This window comes from Peromyscus californicus, unplaced genomic scaffold, assembly GCF_007827085.1.
Source record: "Peromyscus californicus insignis strain IS unplaced genomic scaffold, ASM782708v3 Scaffold_13__1_contigs__length_99412109, whole genome shotgun sequence".
In the NCBI taxonomy this organism is placed as follows: domain Eukaryota; kingdom Metazoa; phylum Chordata; class Mammalia; order Rodentia; family Cricetidae; genus Peromyscus; species Peromyscus californicus.
In genome coordinates, this window is record NW_026294424.1 from 68132629 (window position 1) to 68156610 (window position 23982).

Genomic DNA, 23982 nt, shown 5'->3' on the forward strand with positions numbered 1-23982 from the left:
GAGGGTTGATGTAATATGTAGTATAGAGTGAAATGAACATGGCTGTACTTAGTGGTGACTGGGCCAAGGAATAGACTGCTGGAGAGTCACAGTTTAAGTGCTCTTCCTACCACAAAGATAGTCAAAGTCAAGTGAGAAACAGCCCAGCAGCCTTTAGAAGGCGTTCTTCCTTTTTATGTTACATAAGCTTTGGTTATAAGTCCAGAGAGTGGTAGAAAGCAACCTCTAGATGCCTTTAGCATCAGTGGTTATCAACATTTTGATATTCAGGAAGTAATAGCCTTTTATGTATCTTGATGTGAGTGAGTTTTATTGGTTTTCTGTTTTGTTTTGTGTTGAGAAGAAGTCTAGCTGTGTAATGCAGGATGGCCTGGAATTGCTAGGTAGCCCACTCTGTCCTTAAGTTCAGAACACAAGTTCTGCCCCAAAGAGCTGGGATTACAGGCATGTCCCACTATATGTGTCCGGCTTTGTTGTTGTTGTTCTTTTGTTTTGTCTTTCCCTATGCCAAGTCAAAGATGAAACTTCAGGTATAAAAGCCTCTCAGGTACAGAAATCTGGTGATTATATAATTTGGGGTGAGGGGTTCCAGGAGAAAGTGACCATTAGAAAAAACATCAACATTCCTTTTTGTTACTTTCTTTCATTTTATGATTTTACTTTCTGTTAGAGTTTCCCTGACTAGCCCAAGCTGACTTCATTCACACTGGCCATCTTCTTACATCAGCCTCCAAAATGCCCAGAGTACAGATGTGTGTCACCTGTGTAGCTTGTAACATTTTCTTAAAAATAGTTTTCTAACCTTATGTTGTACAGCACGAACTCTGCACATACGTATGAATTTGTTCACCAGTATTGGGAACTTGACCCGCTTGCTTTTAGTTTGCAAACACATAGGCTTCATATCTAAGAGCCTTTTTTCTGCTTCTGTTATTACCTCTTACTCTCTTTCTGCACTAGTCCTATAATATCTGGTTTTGCTCTGATTTTTCCATCTCATCTTTCTGAGAGGTTTCTTTTTGACAGTTGGATTCTTCTACTTAGATTTTCGTTTCTGCTGTTAAGTTTTTTCCAAGAAAGTTTTCACTGCTTATCATCTTCCTTTGTTTTTCAGTCTCTCCTCCATCCCCATCTTTGAGAGGATCTTAATGGAAGGCTTATTTTTAATTTTTTGCTTCTGCTGTTTTCTTTCTCTACATAATCTCTTCTTTCTGTTAATTTTTAGCTTTGTTGTTTTCAGCTTCCGATTTGGACTTTTCTCAAATGTTCTTTGTCTTAGTCTTTCGGTAAGGGTGGACCCTACAAACTCTTAGAAGCTCTGTTAATGTGACTAAAACTTACTAACTTAGGATTTCCATAGGCTTGTGATTTGTTTATGTGCTCTTCGCTTTAAGTTGTTTTCCTATGTTATTGTTTTAGTTTTTCTTTTTGTGGGACTCTTGACTTTCAGAACCCTCAGTGTGACTGGAAGGCCTTGCTGGCTGCTTGAGATGTTCCAGGAGCTTGAGCTGTCCTTGCTCTCTGGTTCTGCCATGACTGCAGCCGTGTATGGTGTTTTCTCTTCACTGACTTAGGATTCGCCTTAGTCTCCCCAGTCATTTTCTCTCTCTAATTGCTTGCTTCTAAATACCTGGCTTTGTAACATTTCCTGGTTTTAGTTGCTGTGGGTTGAGATGGGACTATTTACAACTTTCAACTTTTCCTTTTTTCACCCTACTACTATTTGGAGATTGGTAATTTATATTTTTTGTTAATTAGAATTTTAAATACTAATTTATGTTCTTATAAGTATTGCTTATAACATTAAACTTTTATAAATAATGCTATTTTCCAAAAAAACCCAAAAAACTTCAGAACTTTTGCTATAGTGATAGCATAATAATTTGTATGAATATTTAACTTCTTTAAAAAAAAGCTTGTGTGTGTGTGTGTGTGTGTGTGTGTGTGTGTGAGAGAGAGAGAGAGAGAGAGAGAGAGAGAGAGAGCACAGCATGTACCTGGCACACATGTAGGAGATCTAAGGACAACATGCAGGCGCTGGTTTTCTCCATCATGTGGGACTGGAGAAGTGAACTCAGACAGCAGGAGCCGCCTGGCCAACCTGTAGCTTCTCAAGCTTCTAAGTTGTAGTTAAGATGAGTAAGATCTGATGTTAACGTGGTTTCAATAAATCAAGCGTATTATCGTACAGTTATTTCTACAGTGCTAGGTTATGTGAAGTAATGTCCTCATGTTCTGGTTGGACAGATTTTGTGTTTGTCACCCTGAGTGCAGCCTCTGAGGACAAGTGGGTAGTTAGAGTTCGATGTGACGAGGAGGGCAGCTGGGCTAGTGGTTTCAGAACTATTTAATAAGTGTGTTTAAAGAAATGAAGTGTCCAAGTTAGGAAACGTAAACCGTTTTTCAGCTACTGTCTGTTTTGTCTTCTGTCTTCGCTTTCCCTGTTGTAGAGATGCACACACGTGCATGCAGATAGTGGAGATACTCTCTTTCAGTTTGAAGATCTATCCTTTCTCCCACTTTCTTCTTCAGCCTCCTTCCATTTTTCTTTCCAGCTTTTAGTAGACTCTACAACACAATGTGTTCAGCTGGTTGGGGAAAGAAAGTGACATAATGGACATGGACTCTAACCTTTTGTAATGGGAAAGCTAGGTATTGAGTGACTAATGATGCCAATGGTTGCATATTTATACATTCCGTGCTATTTGAAAGACTGAAGAAGTGATATTAAAGCAGACTCTAAAACCAATTAAATAAACTTTAAAAAAAGGGTATTGGCTCAGCCACATCCTGTTGTCCAGACACTTAGGATACAGAGTTTATATGTAGTCAGTGTCTTTAAAGGTCTGGTTGTAGTGACGATAGGCAGATAGCATCATACAGCAAAATATTCAGATAATGATGCTAATCAGAAATTTTAAGAAGAAAATAGAAAATCACAGGAGGGAGTCCGGGAGTGGTCAGGAAGGCTACTCCTCCTATGAGGGATCACTTGAATGACACAGTAGTCCTCTTTTGGCCACTGGGATACACACTAAGATCCCTTGTAATGCCTGAAACTGGGTAGTACTAAACCCTATACCTTCTGTTTGTTTCTCCGTATGCATAATCAAGTTTACTTCTAAGTTAGTCACAGTAAGTGATTAACAATAATAATACAGAGCAATACACTAATAAAATTACTCCAATATGTTCAAAATAATTGTTATAGTATATGATGACTTTTCTGTTGATGTAAGTCAATAACTTATTGAGAGGGAGCACTTGACAGCTCCTCTTTGCTGGTTCTGATTGTCAGCATCACTACTTCTGTGCTTTAGGAGCATTTTTTAAGTTAAGTAAAGGTTAGTCAGACATCAACACTTTTAACAGTTTTAGTATCCCAAGCAGCTGAGTGATTGATTAATAGGATGCCAAAGTATGCATGTGGATGCATAGACAAAGGGATGATTCATGTCCCAGGTAAGATGGAATTGGAAAGGTACAGGCTCTATGTGGTTTACCGTATCAGTTGTCAGTTTTTGGAATTGTTCATGTAAGTTATTTTAGTTTGTTTTTGATCTATAATTGAAGGTACAGAGAGCAATAGCATAGATGGAGGTTGGGAAGACTGCTCTGCCTGAATTAGAGGAGGCTGTGAGATGATCTGGAGAAAGGGTATTACAGACAGAAAGACTAGTTAATTCAGAAACCCTGACAGAGAAGAGGAGCTTACATGTCCAAAAAGACGAGAAAAGGTTATCGTGACTAGCAGTGGTAAACATGGATGGAGAGAGAATAGAAGGAAATGCATTTGGAAGGATACAGTGCCCAAACCATAGGCTGTGTTAAGACACTTGTTTATTCTGCTTGCATTGGGAAGCACTTGGAGACTCTGAACAGAGGAGACATGAGCTGACGTGCATATGTGGTAAGATTGCTTTGCCTCTATACAGAGTTAGACCAGAAGTGGAGAGAGTATCACAGTAGCTGATGCACACTGATGAATTTGCCTGGGGAGCTGACATCCTGTATGTTAACGTGAGCTTGATAAAGGTGTAGTGTTTCGTTCTTGAGAAGTTTAGGAGGTGATAATGCTGTTTTATTAATATGAGGAAAATATGGGGAGGATCAGATTAGGGGAAATTGATAGTTTAGTTTAAGCCATGATAATTTTGAGGTGTCAGTTTGATATGCCAAGAAACTGAATATAAATTGCTGGTATTCATGGGGACAGTTGGGACCTTAATGTTAACCAGTCCTTTAGGCAGAGTAATGTGTTTCTTTTACATCTTTTACCCCATTTTATTTTTTTAAAGAGAGTGTGTGTGTGTGTGTGTGTGTGTGTGTGTGTGTGTGTGTGTGTGTGTGTCATGGGGGTATCCACGCACACATGCTGTGGTGGATTTGTGAGAGGCAGAGGACAATTTTCAGGAATTGTTTTTTTCCTTTCTTGTGGGTCCCAGAAATTAAAACTCATGTTGTGCGACTTAAAAATAAATAAGCACTTTACACTCTGAGCCACCTCATCCCATATTTTTTTCATAGCATTTATTGTATTGTGCTCACTATTTTTGTTGTTTTCTCTGAGAGGTAGAGTTTTGGTTTTGTTTGTTTGTTTTTTCTTTCAGTAATCTGAGCTTTAGGAACAGAGTAGATAGTTAGTAGATGTTTGGTAATTGAATTGTTTACTTCCCGTCACCACATCCTGGCATTTTTACCTGTCAGGTGTGTGTTAAATCCATTTCAGTCTTTTACTTTTGTCTTTCTTGCCTTAGTGATAATCCTAATATCCCATTAGGATCTGTACGTTTTAAATAAATTTGCTTTTAGTATGCAGTAGAGCTTGTTTTCAAATGAACTCAGTGTTAAGGCTTAATTATAGGTAGGTACCAACTGGGTAAAACTGGCCACTACTTAATAGAGGTCTGACTCTTTAAGTTAATACTTAGCTTTATTTCATTAAAAATTTATTTAATAATAATTTTTAATATTTTGACTTATATTAATCCCCCCTTTCCATTCCTTCCTCTAGCCCCTCCCACAGATCCTTCTTGCTCTCAAATTCATTGCCTCTTTTTTTTTTAAAGTGTTGTTACATTTATACATGTGTTCCTAAATATAACTTACTTAGTCTGTATTAGGTGACTTGTATGTATATGATTTCAGGGCTGATCATTTGGTATCGGATAACCAATTAGGGGCTCTTGTTTAGGGAAGACCATTTCTCTCACTTTCAACATTTCCCAGTTGCCCATAGTTCCTAGCTAGGGTTGAAGACCCTGGAACTTTCCCCCTTCTGTGTTAGCATGCCCATTGATGTGGTCATTGTTTTGTTCTTGTTTAAGCAGGCATGCTGATAAACCTAACATTCCTAGGAGACACAGCTTCACAGCAAACTTGCTGTTCCTCTGGCTGTTAAAAATCTTTCTGTCCCTCTTTTCCTCAATGATTCTTGTGCTCTCGATGCAGGAATCAAGTTGTACACGTATTGAGTGGGACTGGACACCACATGATCTTTTGTGTGCTGCATTTGAGCTGTAGAGGTTTTCTATAATGGTCTGCTTCTGTTGCAGAAAGAGTTTCTTTGATAAGGGGTGAAAACTATACTTATCTATGGGCATAAGAATAAATATTTAGGATTTAGTTAGGGATTATGCTAGTTTAGTAAAGTGAAGTGTTCTCCTCCAAGATCTATGACTTCACTAACCCTGGGTAGTTGACTTTATTCCCAGTACCAGGCATTGTTTTTCTCTTATTGAGTGGGCTTTAACTCCTATTAAACAGCTGTTGGTTACAGTCAAGGTTTGCATGCCATCCTAATATCCCTAACTAATACCGTTAAAATAGCCAACTTCCTAAGTATGTAACACCATCAGTTAACTATGCCTTCCTACTCAGCCTTATTCCTCTCACCTTACTTTTCACCCTTACGGTTATCATGCCATGCAGGCTATTGTGGTTCATGGGCATCATAGCTGGCCAGAACTGTTGTTTGCTTCCCTCCCTTGGTAGCTGGAGTGAGGCTCTCTGGTACCATGAAAGCTAGTCCTCAGGGAGGAGACTTTCTGGTCAGAGATCGAACTCTTACTAGCTTAAATGCATAACGATCTTTTTGTTTTCCTGATGTTGATTAATTTGCAGATAAATGATTTCTGAAATTAAATTAATGATTTAAATATATCAATCAAATTATCTGAGATTCTGTTGTCTCTTGCTTCATGAGAAAGGAGAATGATGCTAAATTTAGATGGAGCAGGATAATAGAATTTAAGTAGGGCCTAAAACACTAGGTAAAAATACTAAGTAAGGAAACAGAGGGCTGATTCTTAGTATCTAGGTATGTGGAGCTGGCGTGATAGGCACTGTTACTGGTGATAAGTTAGGGATGTGCAGGAGCAGATTTTCTTTTAATGACTTTTTTTCATACAATATTTTGAAGCATATTCTTTCTCCTCCTCCAACTTCTCCTAGATCCTTCTTACCTCACTGCTCACCCAACTTGATGTTCTGTCTCTTTCTTCCCTCTATTTTAAAAAAAAAAAAAAAAATCAAGCCAAACTCCATAAGACCAAAAAGTACCAAAATAAAAAGTGTACCAAACCCAAAAACAAACAAAAAACCCCATGTAGTCTGTTTTGTATTGGTCATCTTGTGGGCATGTGGCCTTTGATATACCCAGTGACACTCCATTGGAGAAAACTGATTTTCCTATTCTCAGCAGCTATCAGTTGCAAATAGCTTCTTGGTTATGGGTGAAACTTCTTGTCCACTTGCCCTTCTCCATGCTGGTATTTTTTTGGTTTGAATTTGTGCAAGTCTTATGCCTCTCACAGTCTCCAGGAGCTCATATGTGTACCAGTTCTGTTGTGTCTGGATGATGCTCTTTCCTTGGAATCATTCATGACCTCTAGCTCTTACAGGTTTTCTACTTCTGTATGGGTTCCTGAGCCTCACAGGGGGTGGAGGGGTTTGGGGGGGGGGGGTTGTTGATAAAGACATCACATTTAAGACTGAGTGCTCCAGAGTCTCTTACTCTCTGCATATTGTTCAGTCCTGGGTCTCTGTGTTAATTACCATCTACCTCAGTAGGCTTCTCTGATGAGCCTTGAGCAATACTCTGAACTATGAGTATAGCAATAAGTCGTTAGGAGTAATATTGTTGCTTTGTTCCTTGAGCCGATAAGAACAGAAGGTTTCCACTTGGAACCCATGATCTGGCTAGGCCCAGGTGGTTGGCCCCTTTAATGATCTGGTGTCAGATAGAGGCTCCATCTTACGGAGTGGGCCTTAACTCTCATCAAAAGGATTGATTGCTCCCCCCATGTTTTTGTCACGTTGCTCCAGTATATCATGCAAATAGGTGGCCGGTGGACATTGTAGGGTTTGTAGTTGGGGAATATTGACGGTTAGTTTTCTCCTCTGGTGATGTGCCAAGTACCTTCCAGGACCACAAATGTTAGTCATGAGGTGTGAAGTGTTTAGTTGGGCAACAGTCTGATTTCCAGGAACAGATTCTTTGTATTAATGTTGAAGCAAATCACTGTGTGAAGTAGCAAATGGTCAGATTGCTAGTAAAGCTTGTGAGTACAGAAGGGGAAAACTTCAAGGCTTTCCTTGAACTCAGAAACATGGAGTTGTAACCAAGTATATCCTAGGCTAACTTTGCTCATGAACAGTTTGTGAAGAGTTACATTTGGGTTTATTGGGGCTTCTAAGTGACAAACTGAACATTTTAGTAATTGGAATATTTTGATCCTCAAATCCATCTTTGATGCATTTCACCTAATGCTATCTAAGATAGATCCCTTTTAATACATATCCAGGCATGGTACATTCTTCATATTTAACTTCAGAGCAAATGCTACAGACTTAAAAGTGCCTCGTACTTGAGTATCTGTTAAATTAAGCAAAGTAGTAACCCCATTTTTCTTTTTGAAGGTACAGCAAGGGAGAACTGGAAATTCAGAGAAAGAAGCAGCGCTTCCATCTACAAAAGCAGAGTTTACTTCTCCGCCCTCGTTGTTCAAGACTGGCCTGCCACCAAGCAGGTTAGTTAGATCCTTTATAGTCCCAGTGTTGGGATCTTGGCGCTGTGTCTGTGCTGTAATGCTGTGTTAAATATGAATTCTCCCGGGGTTCTACCAGTACAAACTGGACACTCGACCTGTAGTTTGAATCATTATAAACAACTTCTCAGGGTACTATTCCATCTTAAAAAACAAAACACCCAAGTCTGCACGAAATGGAGCATGGTATAGTTACAATAATCTTCCATGCAGAAGTGGTGACTGCTCATGCTGTTCACTGTGTATTATTCTCACATAAAGATTTATTGGACTTCCTAGGTCTAGATCTATGGACTTAAAGGGATTTTTATAAAAGAAATGATAGAAATTTCATCCATAAAAGTCTTATGGCATTCTTTGCTTTCATATAACCCCCAATTTTGTGTTTATAAAATACTGGATAGAAGTAGTAATTATGCAGAAAAAAATGTCCTTTTCGTTCAAATGTAACAATTGTTTCTTTGTGACTCCATTATAAGGAAAATAACAAAGAATAAGTGAAGACCAGGGAAGGTTGAGGATGCCAGCAGTTTAGTCTTGGATTAGATTAAGGTTAACAAGTCTGGGCCTGAAATAAGTCAACTCAGCCATTAAAGATTCTCTGCCAGACTATTTACCTTCTGTTGCTTGCTTAAATTTATGTTCTAGTTTTCTCTTTTCATTTGTTCTTCAGTTTATTACTGTCCTGAGAAATTATACTTTATGATATACACTAATGAGAAGCATTAGGCTCATCTCTAACTAAAATGCTCTTTTATTTGTTTAGGGTTTGTTTGTTTGTTTGTTTGAGACAGGATCTCATTATATAGCCCTGGCTAGCCTGGAACTTGCTGTATAGACCAGGTTGGCCTCAGAATCACAGAGATCTGCCAGCCTCTGCCTCCCACATGCTGGGATTAATGGCATGTTCTGCCATGACCAGTTAAAATAAAGATTCTTAAAGCTTTAATCTAAAGTGAAACATTTAAAAGTAAGCCAAAATTTATATGGATTGCTATAGAAGTATCTCAAATGCTGTAATTTGAACTAAATGAAATTTCATAAAACATTTGATTAACCAATTACAGAAGCTAAAGAGTATTGATCCTTTAATAGATAGTATTTTGGATTTTGGATTTTTCTAAAAGTTCCACTTTGTTTTGTTGAGTTTCTGCTTTTGAATTTTGTTAAGAGGTTGGAATCTTGCCTTAGATTTCTGGGGTTTAAATTCTAACTCAGCAGTCTACTAGTTGAGTGTCTGTGGGCCGACTCTAATTTTCTTAGGTCTGGATTTCCAAATCGGTAAAATGTAGTAATAGTACTTCCATTGAGTCTAACTGCATGTGTCAAGTGAATTAAGTTCTGTAAAGTGTTGTGGAACTGTTTGTCACATGGAAACATTCCTCTAGATACTGTTACAGTGAAACTCTTTAAAAGTCATGGAGTCTTTGTCTCCTTTTGTGTTCCCCTCCTTGTGGGGAGTGTGTTGAATTGTATCACATCTTGTGATGATATAAAAGCTTTGCTTTGAGTTTTCCTCTATTTGAAACGAATGGGGAGCCACGGTGGGGTTTTTAGCAGGCCAATCTGGCTAAGGTTTTCAAGTCTTAATTTAGCTGCTTTACTAAGAGCAGCTTACATTGTGAATAGTGATAGAAAAGGGGACAAGGTGTAAGAGACTGCAACAAATGTGTAGGCAAGAGATAATGGTGTCCTGGACCAAGGTGATTATGAATGGTCAGAATAGTTAGCTACTGGGTGTATTCCAAAGGCTTGCAATGGCATGTCTGGGTTGGTTTGTTGTATATTATAGAGAAAAGTTATTCTCATTGAATTCAAGGATTTTGCCTTGCTCAATACAAATGTCATGATGGTGTCATTTAAGAGATGGAGAGGATTACAAGAGGAATGGCTTGGAGAGAGAGGACAAGGCATTCAGTGGAGGGGATAGAAGTCAAGGTGCCGGTGTAATATGAAAGTGGGAGTTGGAGGGTTGGATAATGTCTTTGGAATAAGGAAAAGAGTATTGGCTGAAGACAGTGATCACTGTTCAAATGCTATTGAAAGTGGAGCTGGGAAATTCAACTAGACCATCAAAAACGTATTGATCCAGAGTGGATAGAGGACAGCCTTGAGATACTAACGGAATGAATGGTAATCAGTAACAAAGGACCAATAAGGAGGCATAGATGAAAGTTAGTGTATGGAGTGGTTAACTGTCAAGCATTAGTGATAAATTGGTCAGGAAGATGAAGATCAAATGTCTATTAGATTTTCAGGTATGATAGTCACTGAAGATCTTGACCAAGATCGTGTACAAGGTAAATTGAAAAGACTTAAATGGCTTCAACAGAAACAAGAGATCTTCCTTTACTCCCAGCACTTAGGAGACAGAGGCAGAGGCAGGTAGGTCTCTGTGAGTTCAAGGCCAGTCTGGTCTACAGAGTGAGCTCCAGGACAGCTAGACTATATAGAGAGACACTTTCTAAAAATCAAAGCAGAAATGAGAGGAATTGAAAAGTAAAAATATGATCAACTTTAAGACTATTTTCTCTTGTCTGTGGGGCTAGAACCAGGGAAATAGGGACATGTGAGGCCAGATTTTTCAAGGTAAAAGAAACTGCAGCATATAGTGTACTTGAGAATGAGTTAGTTAGAAATCTTAATGATCGAGAAGTAAGGAAGGGGGACAGTTGTAGAGCAGTGTTCTTAGTTAGACCGAAGGGAACAGGGTATGAATGCATGGGTGGTAAACAACTTTCTAACTGGAGAGAATGTGCTGTACTTGGGGTTTTCAAGTCTCAGTTTAGTTTCTTTGCTAAGAACAACATGTAGAGTGAGAAAAGGTAGAAACAGGGACCCTTGTAGGAGATTGCAGCAAGTACCTAGACAAAAAAAAATAATGAGAACAATGGGACACTCTCGTAGATTGCTACCCTTTTTCTCTCCTAGGAAAATGAGATAAAGACTTAGCAGGGCAGACTAAAGATGGTAGAGTGGGTGTTAATGTTTGAAAAGAGAAGCCTGAAGTAGTCTTTTTTTGGAGTAGGTGAATAAACTTTTGTGTAAAAAAAGAATAGGATCACTTGGCAGTAGTTGGAGGGAAACAGAGTTCGAAGGCTTACTTCAAAATGGGAGAAACAATGTTTTTATATGTTGATGGAAATGAGTTAATAAAATGAAAAGTTAATGGATTTGTGTTTGCAGTTTGTTAGATTGAAGCCAAGGTCTAAAATGAGCCAAGTCAAGTGTGCTTTAGATGTGCTCATGAAGAGTAGTTACAGTTGTATTTCACAGGAGTGGAGGTTATGCCAGGCAATAACTAAGGGACAGAGGGCCCCAAAAAGTGAATGTGTATTCAAGGGGTGATAATAGTAATGACTGGACCTAAGTAGAGATAAAGACATTGGAAGATATGCATAAAGATGGAATGAAAAAGATGGTAAGGGACAGAAAAACACCTGGTGAAGAAAGGATGGGAAATTAGCAGGCCCGTCACCACTTCAAGTATGAGTAATTGCCCTTGCAACTGATAGGAACATACCTAGCATGCTTTTCTCGTCACTTCTGAATATAAAGGGCAGTGCTCATTCCTCGTTAGGAAAATTTGTTTTCTGGATTTATCTTCAGTTAATCAAAAATAGACTTTTAGAATCTTTGTAAACTAATTCCCTAAAAACCGTGTGTGTGTGTGTGTGGGCGCGGGGCTCATTTTATATATATGAAAATTAGATAAAATCTTTGGAAATAAATTTTTATTGAGTTTAGGAGGAAGATAGTATTGTCAGTACTGAGACATAAACCAGATTTAAGAGTAGTGATCTGTGATACTGGCCTAAGCACTAGATCTCCATTGCTAAAATCTTACATGCCTTACTAATGTGTAGGTGGCTGTTTGCAGAGACCTTCTGAAATTTGGAATTGGTAGAAATGGTGAGTTTGCAACTTCGGAACTTCCCAGCAAGCTGCCATACTTAAGGAAAGGTCTACATTTGCTATATCAGAATGCTTTGTTTAGTCTTTAAGTTCTCATATTATTTCTTTTCTTTTGAAGTACATATCTATGGAAAAGTGATAGGCGTTTACATCTTGATAAGATTTTACAAATACAGTATATTGTTGTAAACTAGCAAGTACATTGGAAAACAAATCTTTGCTATTCTTTTCTTTGTTGTTTTCATTTTGTACTGTTCTGTTTTGACAAGTATTCAAACTTAAGCGTTCCAAGTAAAGCCCAGAGAACCTCATCTACACAGTTCACTAGGTTCTAACATGTTGTATTTGCTTCTTAAAAATACTTCTCTCTCAACTGTTTGGATGCTAATTTGGATGGTAACTATTGGATGCATGCTTCTCTTAACCTCTAAACACTTCACCTTGTATTTCTTAGGAATATGGGTGGACGTTTTATTACATAACTATAAATAGGGCAGTTATCAAAGTCAGGAAAATCTAATGCTGACTCAATCCTTTGTCTAATACCCAGATCATCAATTTTGCCAGTTATCTCAATATTGTCCTTTACTGAATTCCTTTTCTTTTTGACCTTGGACTCAGTCCAGGGTCATTCATTTGAGCTCTCTCTTCAGATGTTTACCATCTAGAGCAGCTTCTCAAGCCTTCGGTTGCATTTTAGAAGAGTGCAATCCGGTTGTTTTAGAGATGGTTCCTCAGTCGGACTTTGCCAGTTCCTCCTCATTATTAGATGGGCTTGTACTTTGAGACTGTTGTGTAAATGATGCTGTGTTCTCCTCTTCAGTGCACCAGCCTCAAGAGAAATAACCCATTTGCCCCACTTGTCTTTTACTAATGATGGTGAATCTAGTGAGTTACTTGTGCTCATGCCTTTCCGGCTCTACATCAAGTTCCTGTTTCTCCTTTTGCATTTAAGAAGTCATTTTTGCATTGGTAATGTTGCTCGGTTTTAGAAAAACTGCTTGCCCTTAGCATGTGCAAGGCCCTGGGTCTGATTCCTAGCACCATTAAAAAAAAGTAATTTTGCAGAGAAACTAGGTATAAATGTCCTAACTTCCCAAGAACTTTAGCATCTGTTGATGATTTTTATAATAACTAAGTTGCTATTATAATGTCTTTAAAACAATAATTAACTTTTAACATTTTGTTTAAATTATCTTGTTAATGTGTATGGGTGTTTTGCATGCATATAAGTCTGTGCACTGTATGTGTGTGGTACCACAGAAGTCACAAGAGTATGTTGGATCCTTTGGAACAGACAAGGCTGAGACTTGAACCTAGGTCCTCTAGAAGAGCTCTCAGTGCTCTTGACCACTGAGCCATCTACCTTGCTTTTATGAGTATTTTGCCTGCATGTATGTACATGTACCATATGTGTATCTGGTTCCTAAGGAAGCAAGAAGAGGATGCTGGATCCCTTGGGATCATATGGGTGCAAAGAACCAAACCTGGGTTCTCTGAAAGAACAAGTGCTCTTAACCACTGAGCCATCTCTCCAGCTCCTGCTTTTCAGTGTTTTTGAAACAAGATTTTGCCATGTAGCTTAGGCTATCACAATCCTTCCACCTCACCCTTTCCAGTGCTGGCATTGCCAACATGCCTCACAAAGTGTATGAGTTCTTACGTGTAGAAGGACGTGTGTGTGTGTGTGTGTGTGTGTGTGTGTGTGTGTGTGTGTGTGTGTGTGCGCGCGTGCACCCGCCTGTATGTGTGCATGTATGTGATTTTATATAGTAATTTGTTTTGATGTGTCAAATTTTCCCAATTGACTGGTGGGAGTGGCTTCAAAATTGCTTTTGACTGTGTGTGTGTGTGTATGTGTATGTGTGTGTGTGTATGTATGTGTGTGTGTATGTGTGTGTGTGTATATATGTATGTGTGTGTGTGTATATATGTGTGTGTGTGTGTGTGTGTGTGTGTGTATGATCTCTGCTTTTTGCCATTAGCAGGGTATTCCAAGCTCATCTTGTACTTCCCTGATTTCTTTTAAGACATTTACTCATCTTAGGAGGAATACTAATTGAAAAGCAAGATCAGGCTGATAGCTGTGATCGTTGCACTGGGGTGTCATTTATTTTCAGGGCCTTTTAAGCACTTAACAGCTTGGGGGAAACAGCAATTTCAGTATGAAAGTATCACTTGCATATTTTTAAATAAAGTTTGAGTCATGAAATCATGTTTCTTTTACATCCAGTTTGATACCACAGATGCTTCCTTTCTCAGAACTAGTTCATATTATGTCTCTTTGTTCTCAAAGTGATAATCTGGCCCCCAGCAGCTTCAGTCTGTTACTCATTTGATTGGTAATCAAATGTAATCTTAATAGATTTGGGATTTCTGCTTAGCTATTAACACACACACAATTAAAGAGTTCTTTCTACTCTGGTTTAGACTGGGGGTGAATGGGGAAACATTTCTTCATGTGCTTCAGTGTCACAGGTTCCTTTGGTCTCTTCACTGTAGCATCTTTTCCTCCATGACTACTGGTGGAATTTCTTTTCCCATGTGTAAATAGTGAACTCAGAGACACGGACAGGGCTATCCAGTGGATACATGGAGCTGTCACTTTCTTTTTTTTCTTTGATTTTAGTGAGAGATTCCCTTCAGTTCATTTGTAGTTCATTTTTCCCTGGGTGCGTGTTTACAGAAGTAGACTTGGAAATGTGTGTAGTTTTAGTAGCTTTGAAACAATCTTTCCCAGGATTGGCGAGAATGGAAATAGCTGGACTTACTTTTGTGACAGTCTTCCTGTGTAGTCCTAGCTGGTGAACTTCCTGCCTCAGCCCTGTGAGTGCCACTGTGCCTAGCTAACCTTTGAATGGAGTGTGTCACTGAAGAGAAAATAGCTTTGGAAATGTGCTTGGAAAGAGTTGTTCCTTTGCAGTGAAATTTTAGTTTATCATAGGTTTTTATGAAACAAATCTGCGTACTGCTATAAACTGGTTGTACTGACAAATACGGGTTACTGAGGAGCATAGAAGAAAACAACACCAGTTTTGAGTGAGATTTTGTGAAACAGCAGAAATTGTTATTAATTCATAAAGGCAACAAATTTGTTTTTTGATAATTTTTTGGGCACACCCTTGGTTCTTTTTTCATTTCTGCATCTTGACACCATACTATGTTGAAACCTATTTCTAATAGTATTCAAGAGTTAACAAGTTGGTGATAACAACATCTAAATTAAAATGCCTGCAGTAGTCAGTTCTCCAGCAAATGCTTCATGACTTGAAAAGAATGGCACTGTAGGAACATGTCAGAGCACCTTAGAAAAAGCATGCCAAGGAAAATAAACAGGACAAGGGGGGTTAGAGACAACAGTATGTAAGAAAAAACGTAGCAAATTTATCTCACCAGAAACAGCACCTCTTCTCAGTCTCAGACAAGTACTGCCTCCAGAAAAGCCAGTTCAAGCGTTGGGAAGTGGCAGGATCGATATGGGAGGGCCGAGTCACCCGACCTAAGGTAAGGCTGTTTTTAAACCTTGGCTACTTCCTCGTCTTTAGATCACTGGTATTACTGTGTCTCTTAGTATATAATAAGGTAACTAGTTTTGAGACTATACCATATTTCTCCCCAATGATGCTTTTTCAGAGTGCATTGAGGCATTTTACTGAGACCCAGCATGTGTCTTCCTCATCCTTTTGGCCTTTCATAGTATGTAATTGTTACATTGAACCACACTAATTATGGTGTTCTGAACTTGCTTTTCTTTCCCCCTTGATGCATGTTAATTCTTTGTTTTTATACATTCTTTTATGATATTCTCAGCTGTTTTTCACTGCTTATGCATGAAGTGTAACTTTCTGAACTAGTTTTAGGACTTGCAAATTTGACTCCACAGAATTTTTCTAATCCTATCCAGCTACCGTGTCTCAGCCTGCTCTTCCTGTAGTGGGTCTCTACCGGCTGCCCTAGGTTGTGTGTTTCTCTAGTTAGCGGGTTGACTCATGATCCCGCCATCCATAGACTTTTGATTTGTGTTTTAAATGTCCTCACAGTGTGAACAGCCATAGACACACTATAATTTCTAAGTCAGCGAAATGGGACTAACTCATTTCTAAAGGATACAGTGAGCAGTGCTGTCCACGCAGAATGTATTGCTAACAGTAGTTAGTGTGAGAGATAATAGTTTAGTGTACGACTCAGAAGTTTATATAGCCCAGGGTAATTTTAACATGCCCTTTGAGAGTATTACAACCAAACAAGGAATAATTTTGCTGTTTGGCTTTGTTTGTGTTGTTGAAGAATTTTTTGCTTCCTTTGTCTAAATCATGTACTAATGATCTGGTGGTGGTTTGCTCTTAATAACTTTAATGTAAAAGCTTTTAGATATGCAAATTATGGCAGGTGCTTTTGATTGTAGCATTTTACAAAAAGCAGAGGGGGCAGCACTATCCAAAGAAAGTTTGATTTTCATTTTTTTTTTCCCCATAGAAGCTTAATTATATATTCTTAGTGAATTGTAAAAATTTCTAGTCAGTTTGAGGTTTGCTATTAGAAAAGAATAAGTTATTTATGTCAAAGAAAAAAATAGGCATTCATGTCAGAGACAGTATTTTGACTTTTTAAAAAATACTCCTAACTATCCGTCTAGTAACTGAGAAGGTAAAAATTTTCAGAACAATTTTATGTGATTTTTTTTGATGGGTTAAGAATGGAAAAAAAAAAAAAAAAAAAAAAAGAAAGAAGGGGGCTGGAGAGCCGGCTCAGAGGTTAAAAGCACTGACTGCTCTTGTGGAGGACCAGGTTTAGTTTCCAGTACACAGTGTGCTGATTCACAATCACCAGTAACTGCAGTTCCAGGCAACCGATGCCCTCTTCTGCCCTCCACGGCCACCAGGCATGCATGTGATGCACAGACAGGTGTGCACACAAAACACTCTTACACAGTCAGTAAATACAGCCAGCAAAATACACAGTAGCTTTAAAAAAAGAATGAAAACAGTGACTTATTTTAATAGTCTTTATTAGCAAATTTTAATTATACTTAAATGACACTAAAATTTTACATGTGTAATCAAGAGAAATTTAAAATTATTTTAGGTAAAGTTAGTTCTAATATGTGGAGTCAAACAGAATGAATTTTTTCATATTGTTAGCAATTAAATGTAATTCAGAATTTTAATACTTGTATTAGTGGTACTTCTATATAATAATTTGATTAGTGTATAATAATTGAATTTATTTTTATCCTGACTAGCCATATTACTGCCCAGATTGACTTAGAGGCTTGATTCTGAGTGGGCTGAAAGGTTCACATCAAATGCTAGCTTGCAATGGAGTTTGGCAGTAGAATGACAGCAGTAACTCTACTGAGAGCTGGCATTGGGTAACATTTATAGCCTCACAGAGTCCTTTATGTAATGTTCATTTAATTTATATTTTTTGCCTCTTGATTACCAGCCAGTTTCAGCAGGGTATTATGTGTTTTCATTTGCAAGATGAATGATGGACAATTTTGCAGTAGACCTACTACACAATACTTCCTCTACATTCTTTCTCTTGATTTGTGCTCTTCAGACCATCTAAAATATCCCTCATTCCCATTCGTGTATTTATGTTGATCTTGTGTGTTGGTTCATTCTTTCCTGTAGTAGCTTAAGAGAGGTTACAGCCATATGTTTAGATATATGACCTGATTGAGACACCTCACCAGCTATAACTGTCTTCTATTGGGAATATGAAAATTTCAAATGCTGGGGTTTGGAGAGATTGCTCAGTGGTTAGGCTCACTTGTTGCGCTTGCAGAGGACGCGTGTTCAGTTCCCAGCACCCAGATGGAGGCTCACAACTATCTAATTGTGGTTCCAGGGGATCATACCTCCTCTTCTACCTTTATAGGCACCACACACACAGTGTACAGACAAGCATGCAGGAAAAACATCCATACATATAAAATAATTAATTGTTTTAGTATAAGAAAAATTCAAATGTTATTTTTTTCTTAGAGAATAAATCTTTGAAATGTCTGCTCCCCAGTTTTTGTTGTGAAAAACTCTTCAGAAATATAAAGCTAGAAAATGTTCTCGATTTTCTTTGTAGCAGCAACTCATTTGTAAATTTGCTTCACACAGTGGCCTCTCATCTGCGTTTTACACACACCCGAGGTTTGGGATCTCTTGTTCCTTCTTCGAAAGCTCTATGTGCTAGAGCACTCGCTCTTCCTTAGATGAGACTTGATCTCTGTTGGATAGACTCCCCTGACTGACTGAGCCTCGCACTCTGATGCTGTACACAGCATTTGAGAATGGAGCTGTGAAATCCATTTTTGCTTCTGTTGTACAGATACTGCAGAGTTTGTCTGGTTTTGGTGCTTTTCAAAGTGTATATAGTTGTAACTCATTTCTCAGTCCCAGTCAGTTTGGCGATTCTAAGTGATATTTGTTGGGTTTTGTCATTAGGCTTTTTATAATAAAATCATGTTTGCTTTTAATATTGTACTTTTCCTTTATGATAAGCAACATTTTACAAAACTCCATTTTTTTAAATGTAATAAATATGTTCTGGATTTCTTAGGCAAAACACATTTCTTGTGTGTTTTATTACCAATAAGATTTAAAAACTACTGTAATCTATCATACTTTCTTCCAAAAAGAATTCACAGTTTTGCTCTGTATTCTCGTATGTAAAAGTGTGAATAATAGTTGTCGTGCCATAAGTTATGAGTTATAAATGTAAGTAAAGTGCTCAGTCAATACAAGTGCTAAATTACCGACAAGCAATCTCCAACTAGTGCTTTATTTTTATCATATGCACTAAAGAGCTGTGCACTGTGGATGCCTTTGCCCTGCCTGCTGAAAGTGGGTAGCTTAGACATACAGTTATGACAGAGATTAGCAAATAGCCTGTACCTGTCTTCGTGTGACCTCTAGTTGCCATTGAGAAATCCCAGTTTTATCTTTGTTAGCAGCCCTTAACTCTTTCTGGGACATCAGAATCATCAAAATAAGACATTTTAATTTGATTTCAGAGATGGTTTCATATTTGCAGGATATTTACAAGATGGAAACTTATGAACAAGAGCCTATTTAAGCTGTAGATAAACTCAGATATCCAGAGTGCTTAGTCTCTGTCTCTGCTTCTTACCATACAGTTGCGTCTAATATCAAGAATGGTGAGAACAGCAGTAGCGGAGTCGGCGGTACTGAGCAGATCTGGGGGCCTGGTTAGCTAGATGCACTGTGTTGACGTCTGAGTTCCGGCAGCTCTTCTTGTCGTGAAGCACTGCTGAGAGTTTTCATGTAATAAATAAACTGTCTGCTGGGAATTTCCATGGAGAGCTGCTAGAGAACTTGCCGAGCATACATGAGACCGTGGGTTTAATCCTTGGGATGGTGGAGTGGGAAAGTTGATGGGGACACATTCTGGGACTAATGTGATTCAGTGTATTCCGTCATGTGGCTCAGGACTAATGGAGTTTGACATTAGTCCATTGTGTTATATGTTACTTTTGTTTACTTTGCTTCATCTATGAACATGTCATAATCCACTTGTGAACAAAATGTCAAATTCATTCTGATAAAAGGGAATTAATTGATGTGGTTTATTCAAAAACCTGGGCCAGGAAGTCTTAGGGCATGGAGGCAACTGCAGTGTTTTGGACTTCCTGGGGGTGTGTTCTGAAGACTGATTTCTCCACTGTTACGTTTTACAAACATGGTGTTTACCATCTTACATTTCTTGTGATTACACCACTTAAAGCTTAGAAAACTAGTGTGTTCTTCATTTAAGGTAAAGTTGAAGAGCTGCATGCTTCCTGGTATCCCTGGAGTTTTTAAAGCCACAGTGCTAAGAGACAATTTATTAGGAATCATAGAGAAAAGTCAGTCTCGTACTGAGGCTTCCTTTTCAATGGATGTCTTATGGAGTCAGGGAATTTGTAGTCTGAACTACAAATCCAAACAAATGTGGCAGGGTAATTTTGATGGGAATACATTTAAAACTTCAAGAGGGGACCGGTTCTGTAGTGGGGAAGAGTAGGAAAGGAAGTAGATTTTGATATTGACATTTTCATGACTATAAATGGTGAGGGAAATAAACACCATGTCTGACAGTATGTTGGATTCCAAGGGCAGAGGGCACGTGCTTTAATAGGAAGCAGTGATCTGTATAATTTTGTATTATTTTAAGTTTTAGGATACAAATTGGAAGACTTGCTTCCCTCACGTTTGGATTATTCTCTTATATGTGAAAGTTTGGGTATTTTCCCAGTTATAGTGGGATATTATTATGAATCAGGGTCTTAGTTGTTAAGAAAGCTTGCTACTCTCTTGCAGAGGACTGGTGTTTGATTTCCAGCACCCCACATCCTCTGGCTGTGAGCTGCCTATAGCTTCAGCTCCCTGGAATCTAACACTCTCTTCTGACCTCCATGACCGTCTTCAAACACCTGAATAAAAATAAATGTAAATCTTTAAACATAATGTCTCTAAGTTGTGTGCGCTACTCTTGCTCATTGCTTTTATGGAAATGCTAGGAAGTCAATGATCTACTGAAATTAGAAAGGCTTGAACATTGTTTTATTGTATTAAAAGTGTACAGAAGAGAGTCAGCACGAAATGGTCATTGTTGACATTGGTTTGTATCTGAGCTTTTTCATAGATGGTTGAGTCTGGTATAGAAAGAGACAGTGAAGGATGCTGACTTGTACTTGGATGACATCTCTGATGTCCTTGTGTACTTTAATGACGGGGCCTCTTTATTCTTATGGTTGTAAAATGATAGTTACTGGAAACAAACTGGCTAATGCATTATTTCCAGAAAAAGTCCTAGTGTTTTCAAAGGTGAATTAATTACTTTGTTGGAAGGAAGCATACATAGTTCATGGGATTAGAAGGTATCAGGCATGAAAATTGGTTTTGCCATCCAATTATTATGTCAATTAATTATACTCTGCACTTTGATGTTACCATATCCAACAATTATACACTAATTTTGTTTTATATTTGTTTATTTACGCTTTAATGGAGTTCTCTTAAGGATTTCTTTTTCTTCTGTGAAGTTTTGAAGTTTGAACTGTTAGGACTGAAAAGTGAAACAAGTCTTACATCCACTTTTCAGAGCCTGTTTCTGAAGTGATTTCCTTTTTCTTATTCAGCATATATGCTTTTAAACGTCCTTCCTCAGCTACATAGTAGCTTTTATTAAAAAAGAAAAGTAGCCTACTGTTTCTGTTGACTTTGTAGCATGGTTCCTGGTAGATCATTTATCCTTACCTCTCAAACTTGAGAGGGATGGTAAATACCAAGGACAGGCAAGCCAGGCTTCTGGGTGCTTACAGTGTTTATCTGAAGGAGAGTTACTAGAAAGGAGAAACTGGTTTCCTTTTTCCTTTTAACATTTTCCTTTTAACATTTCACTAAAGAGAATGGCGGATGAGCTGTGTTTGTGTGTGAAAACGACCATTATCTCTTTTCAAGCCTTTTTGGAGAACTAAGTGTTTGAGGAATAGAATTATTTGTTGAATTAATTGTCATAGCTAACAGATTTTATTTCAGCTTGTCTAGCATTTACTATCTGATTCTATTCCATGAAGGTAAATTTGTTTGCAAACTACTTTAGTAAAATTATTTTAAAAAAAAAATCAGATTACAAAGTAGTGAGAATCTACGTCAGAGATATTCTTTCAATACATTTTTATTTTAAAAGTACACCATAAAGACTGTGTATTTGTTAATGTTTCTATTCTTCAGTCATCTAATTAGATGAAACTGAATTGCTTCAACTCTTGTGTTTCAGGAGATTACCTGGTGCAATTGATGTCATTGGTCAGACAATAACCATCAGTCGAGTAGAAGGAAGACGCCGGGCCAACGAGAACAGCAATATACAGGTTTCTATTTCAAAACCAGCCATTGTGTGTTCTTGTTTAACTGATGCCATGTGTGCATGTGTGCATGCATGTAGACCCCCATAGTGCTAGTCTCTGTCAGTTGCTTTCAGTGTTATGAAGGGATTTCATATGCAAAACCATCAGCCTTATCTATACTTATTAGAAAAACTTCCCATTTAGAATTTATAACCTCAATTTCTGTGAATGAAGTTTTCCTTTGCTTGTTAGAAACATACCGTATAATTTCATTGAAAAGAAAGGGAAGGGGAAATCAACCTAGAATTCTACTACCTAGATGTTTATTGTCAATAAAGCATATAAAATGTGCTTTTTAGCATTTATATGCTTCTTAGCATTTTAAAGGTAATTTTTGTAAAACAGAAGATAGTTATTCCTATCATTAAATTGTTACGATTTCTTGAAATGGTTTTCAATTTTAATAAGTTATGAGTAGAACATTGTACATTGTAATAAGTAGATTATTGTACTTAAATGTAGAAAAAAGTTAATAAAAATAATTACATATTTGCCGGGTGGTGGTGGCTCAAGCCTTTAATCCCAGCACTCGGGAGGCAGAGCCCGGAGGATCTCTGTGTGTTTGAGGCCAGCCTGGTCTACAGAGCGAGATCCAGGACAGGCTCCAAAGCTACACAGAGAAACCCTGTCTCAAAAAACAAAGCAAAACAAAACAAAATTATATATCTAAATGGTATGTTTTAGTAAGAATTCAAGAGTGTATATAGTGCGTTAGCTGGCTTTGCTATCTGTACACCTCATTGCACAATCGGAATGTATCATGGGACGGTTAAAAGTCCCAGTTTGTGTGGTCACCTTCCTGCATTGCTTTGATATGTTTGGGTCTTCTAGTTCGTATCTAATCACACAGTCAACACTGCACTTTTGCCAGGGGAACTTTTGCTCTTAGAGAGGCTCACATAAAAAGTTATTTACATTCATAACTGCTTCTTTTCCACCTATTAACACGTGCTTAACACTTTACCATGTGGTGAGATTAGGTCCTCAAATGCCTGGCTTACTTACTTGCATGGGAGTTTCTCAGGGCTAGATAGTATTGATCATTGGTGTAACTCACTCCAATACTTGAACTTTGCCCGAGGTTAAATTGTGGCACTTGCTGTATTGTGTTTGCAAAGTGTTTATTTATAACTTGAAATGCTTTGATTAGTTCTTAATTGAAAAAGAATTGGTAGTCTAGTTCTTTGAACTGGGCTTTGAGTATGAACATTTTAAAAAGGAGGTGTGTGAACATGTACTCACATGTGTGCATACAAGTCTACATCACATAGAAACGTTGCTCCCCCACCTGTGTGAGAATTAAAGCCACCTGTTATTTCACTTGTTAGAGTGGATAAAGTGAACTTACTAAGATTCAACTTTTCGAACATTGATTTATCTTTCTCATTAATTATGCTTTAATTTTAGGTCCTTTCTGACAGATCTGCTACTGAAGTAGACAACAATTTCAGCAAACCACCTCCATTTTTCCCTCCAGGGGCTCCTCCTACTCACCTTCCACCTCCTCCATTTCTTCCACCTCCTCCCACTGTCAGCACTGCCCCACCTCTGATCCCACCTCCAGGTAAGACGTGGGGAAAGGCCTTTGATTAACTCGGGTTCTTTTCCTTTGGGCTGAAGTGAGAATATATATTTGGAAATCCTAATTTGATTGATTATACTGCATTAAAAGTAACATTTTATCTTCAGTAGATTCATACTGAATCTTGTTATTTATTCTTGTATTTACTATTGACTATTGTTTCTTGTTATTTCAGCATAGTGAAGATACTATTTTAAAGTAGAAAAGAATAAACAGATAATAATATTGACCTTGAAGTATAATAATAAGTACAAACTGAAGTTGCTCTTAGTGTGTGGAGAAATCCTTCCCAAATATTAAACTGTATGTTGACTTGTATTGAAAAAGGTTCTAAAGTGACTTTTAGAAATAAATAGGTCCAAAAAATGGTATTTTGTGAGATTGGAATCAGTTTAGTGGTAAGTCTTTTGTGTGATGGTTTCCATTTAGGAGATGACCACTGAGGCTTGTGTTTAATGTTTATTTCTTTAAGCAAGACAGAAAATCAGTTTTATCATGTTTTTAACTACTTTTGATAGTTAGAAACC

General features: G+C 37.9%; 1 protein-coding gene across 12 annotated transcripts in view; it reads left to right on the plus strand.

The window, feature by feature from the left end:
* Positions 1-23982, plus strand: part of Fip1l1 (factor interacting with PAPOLA and CPSF1) — a 64141-nt gene that overhangs the window by 14554 nt on the left and 25605 nt on the right. For 6 of the 12 annotated variants that reach the window (XM_052735167.1, XM_052735166.1, XM_052735161.1 and 3 more), the window contains 4 exons: positions 7921-8030; positions 15360-15467; positions 21744-21837; positions 23281-23437. In XM_052735167.1, the coding sequence (XP_052591127.1) occupies positions 7921-8030; positions 15360-15467; positions 21744-21837; positions 23281-23437 (469 nt within the window). The remainder of the gene's footprint in view (positions 1-7920; positions 8031-15359; positions 15468-21743; positions 21838-23280; positions 23438-23982) is intronic. The other 6 variants (XM_052735172.1, XM_052735165.1, XM_052735173.1 and 3 more) reach the window with 1 other exon arrangement.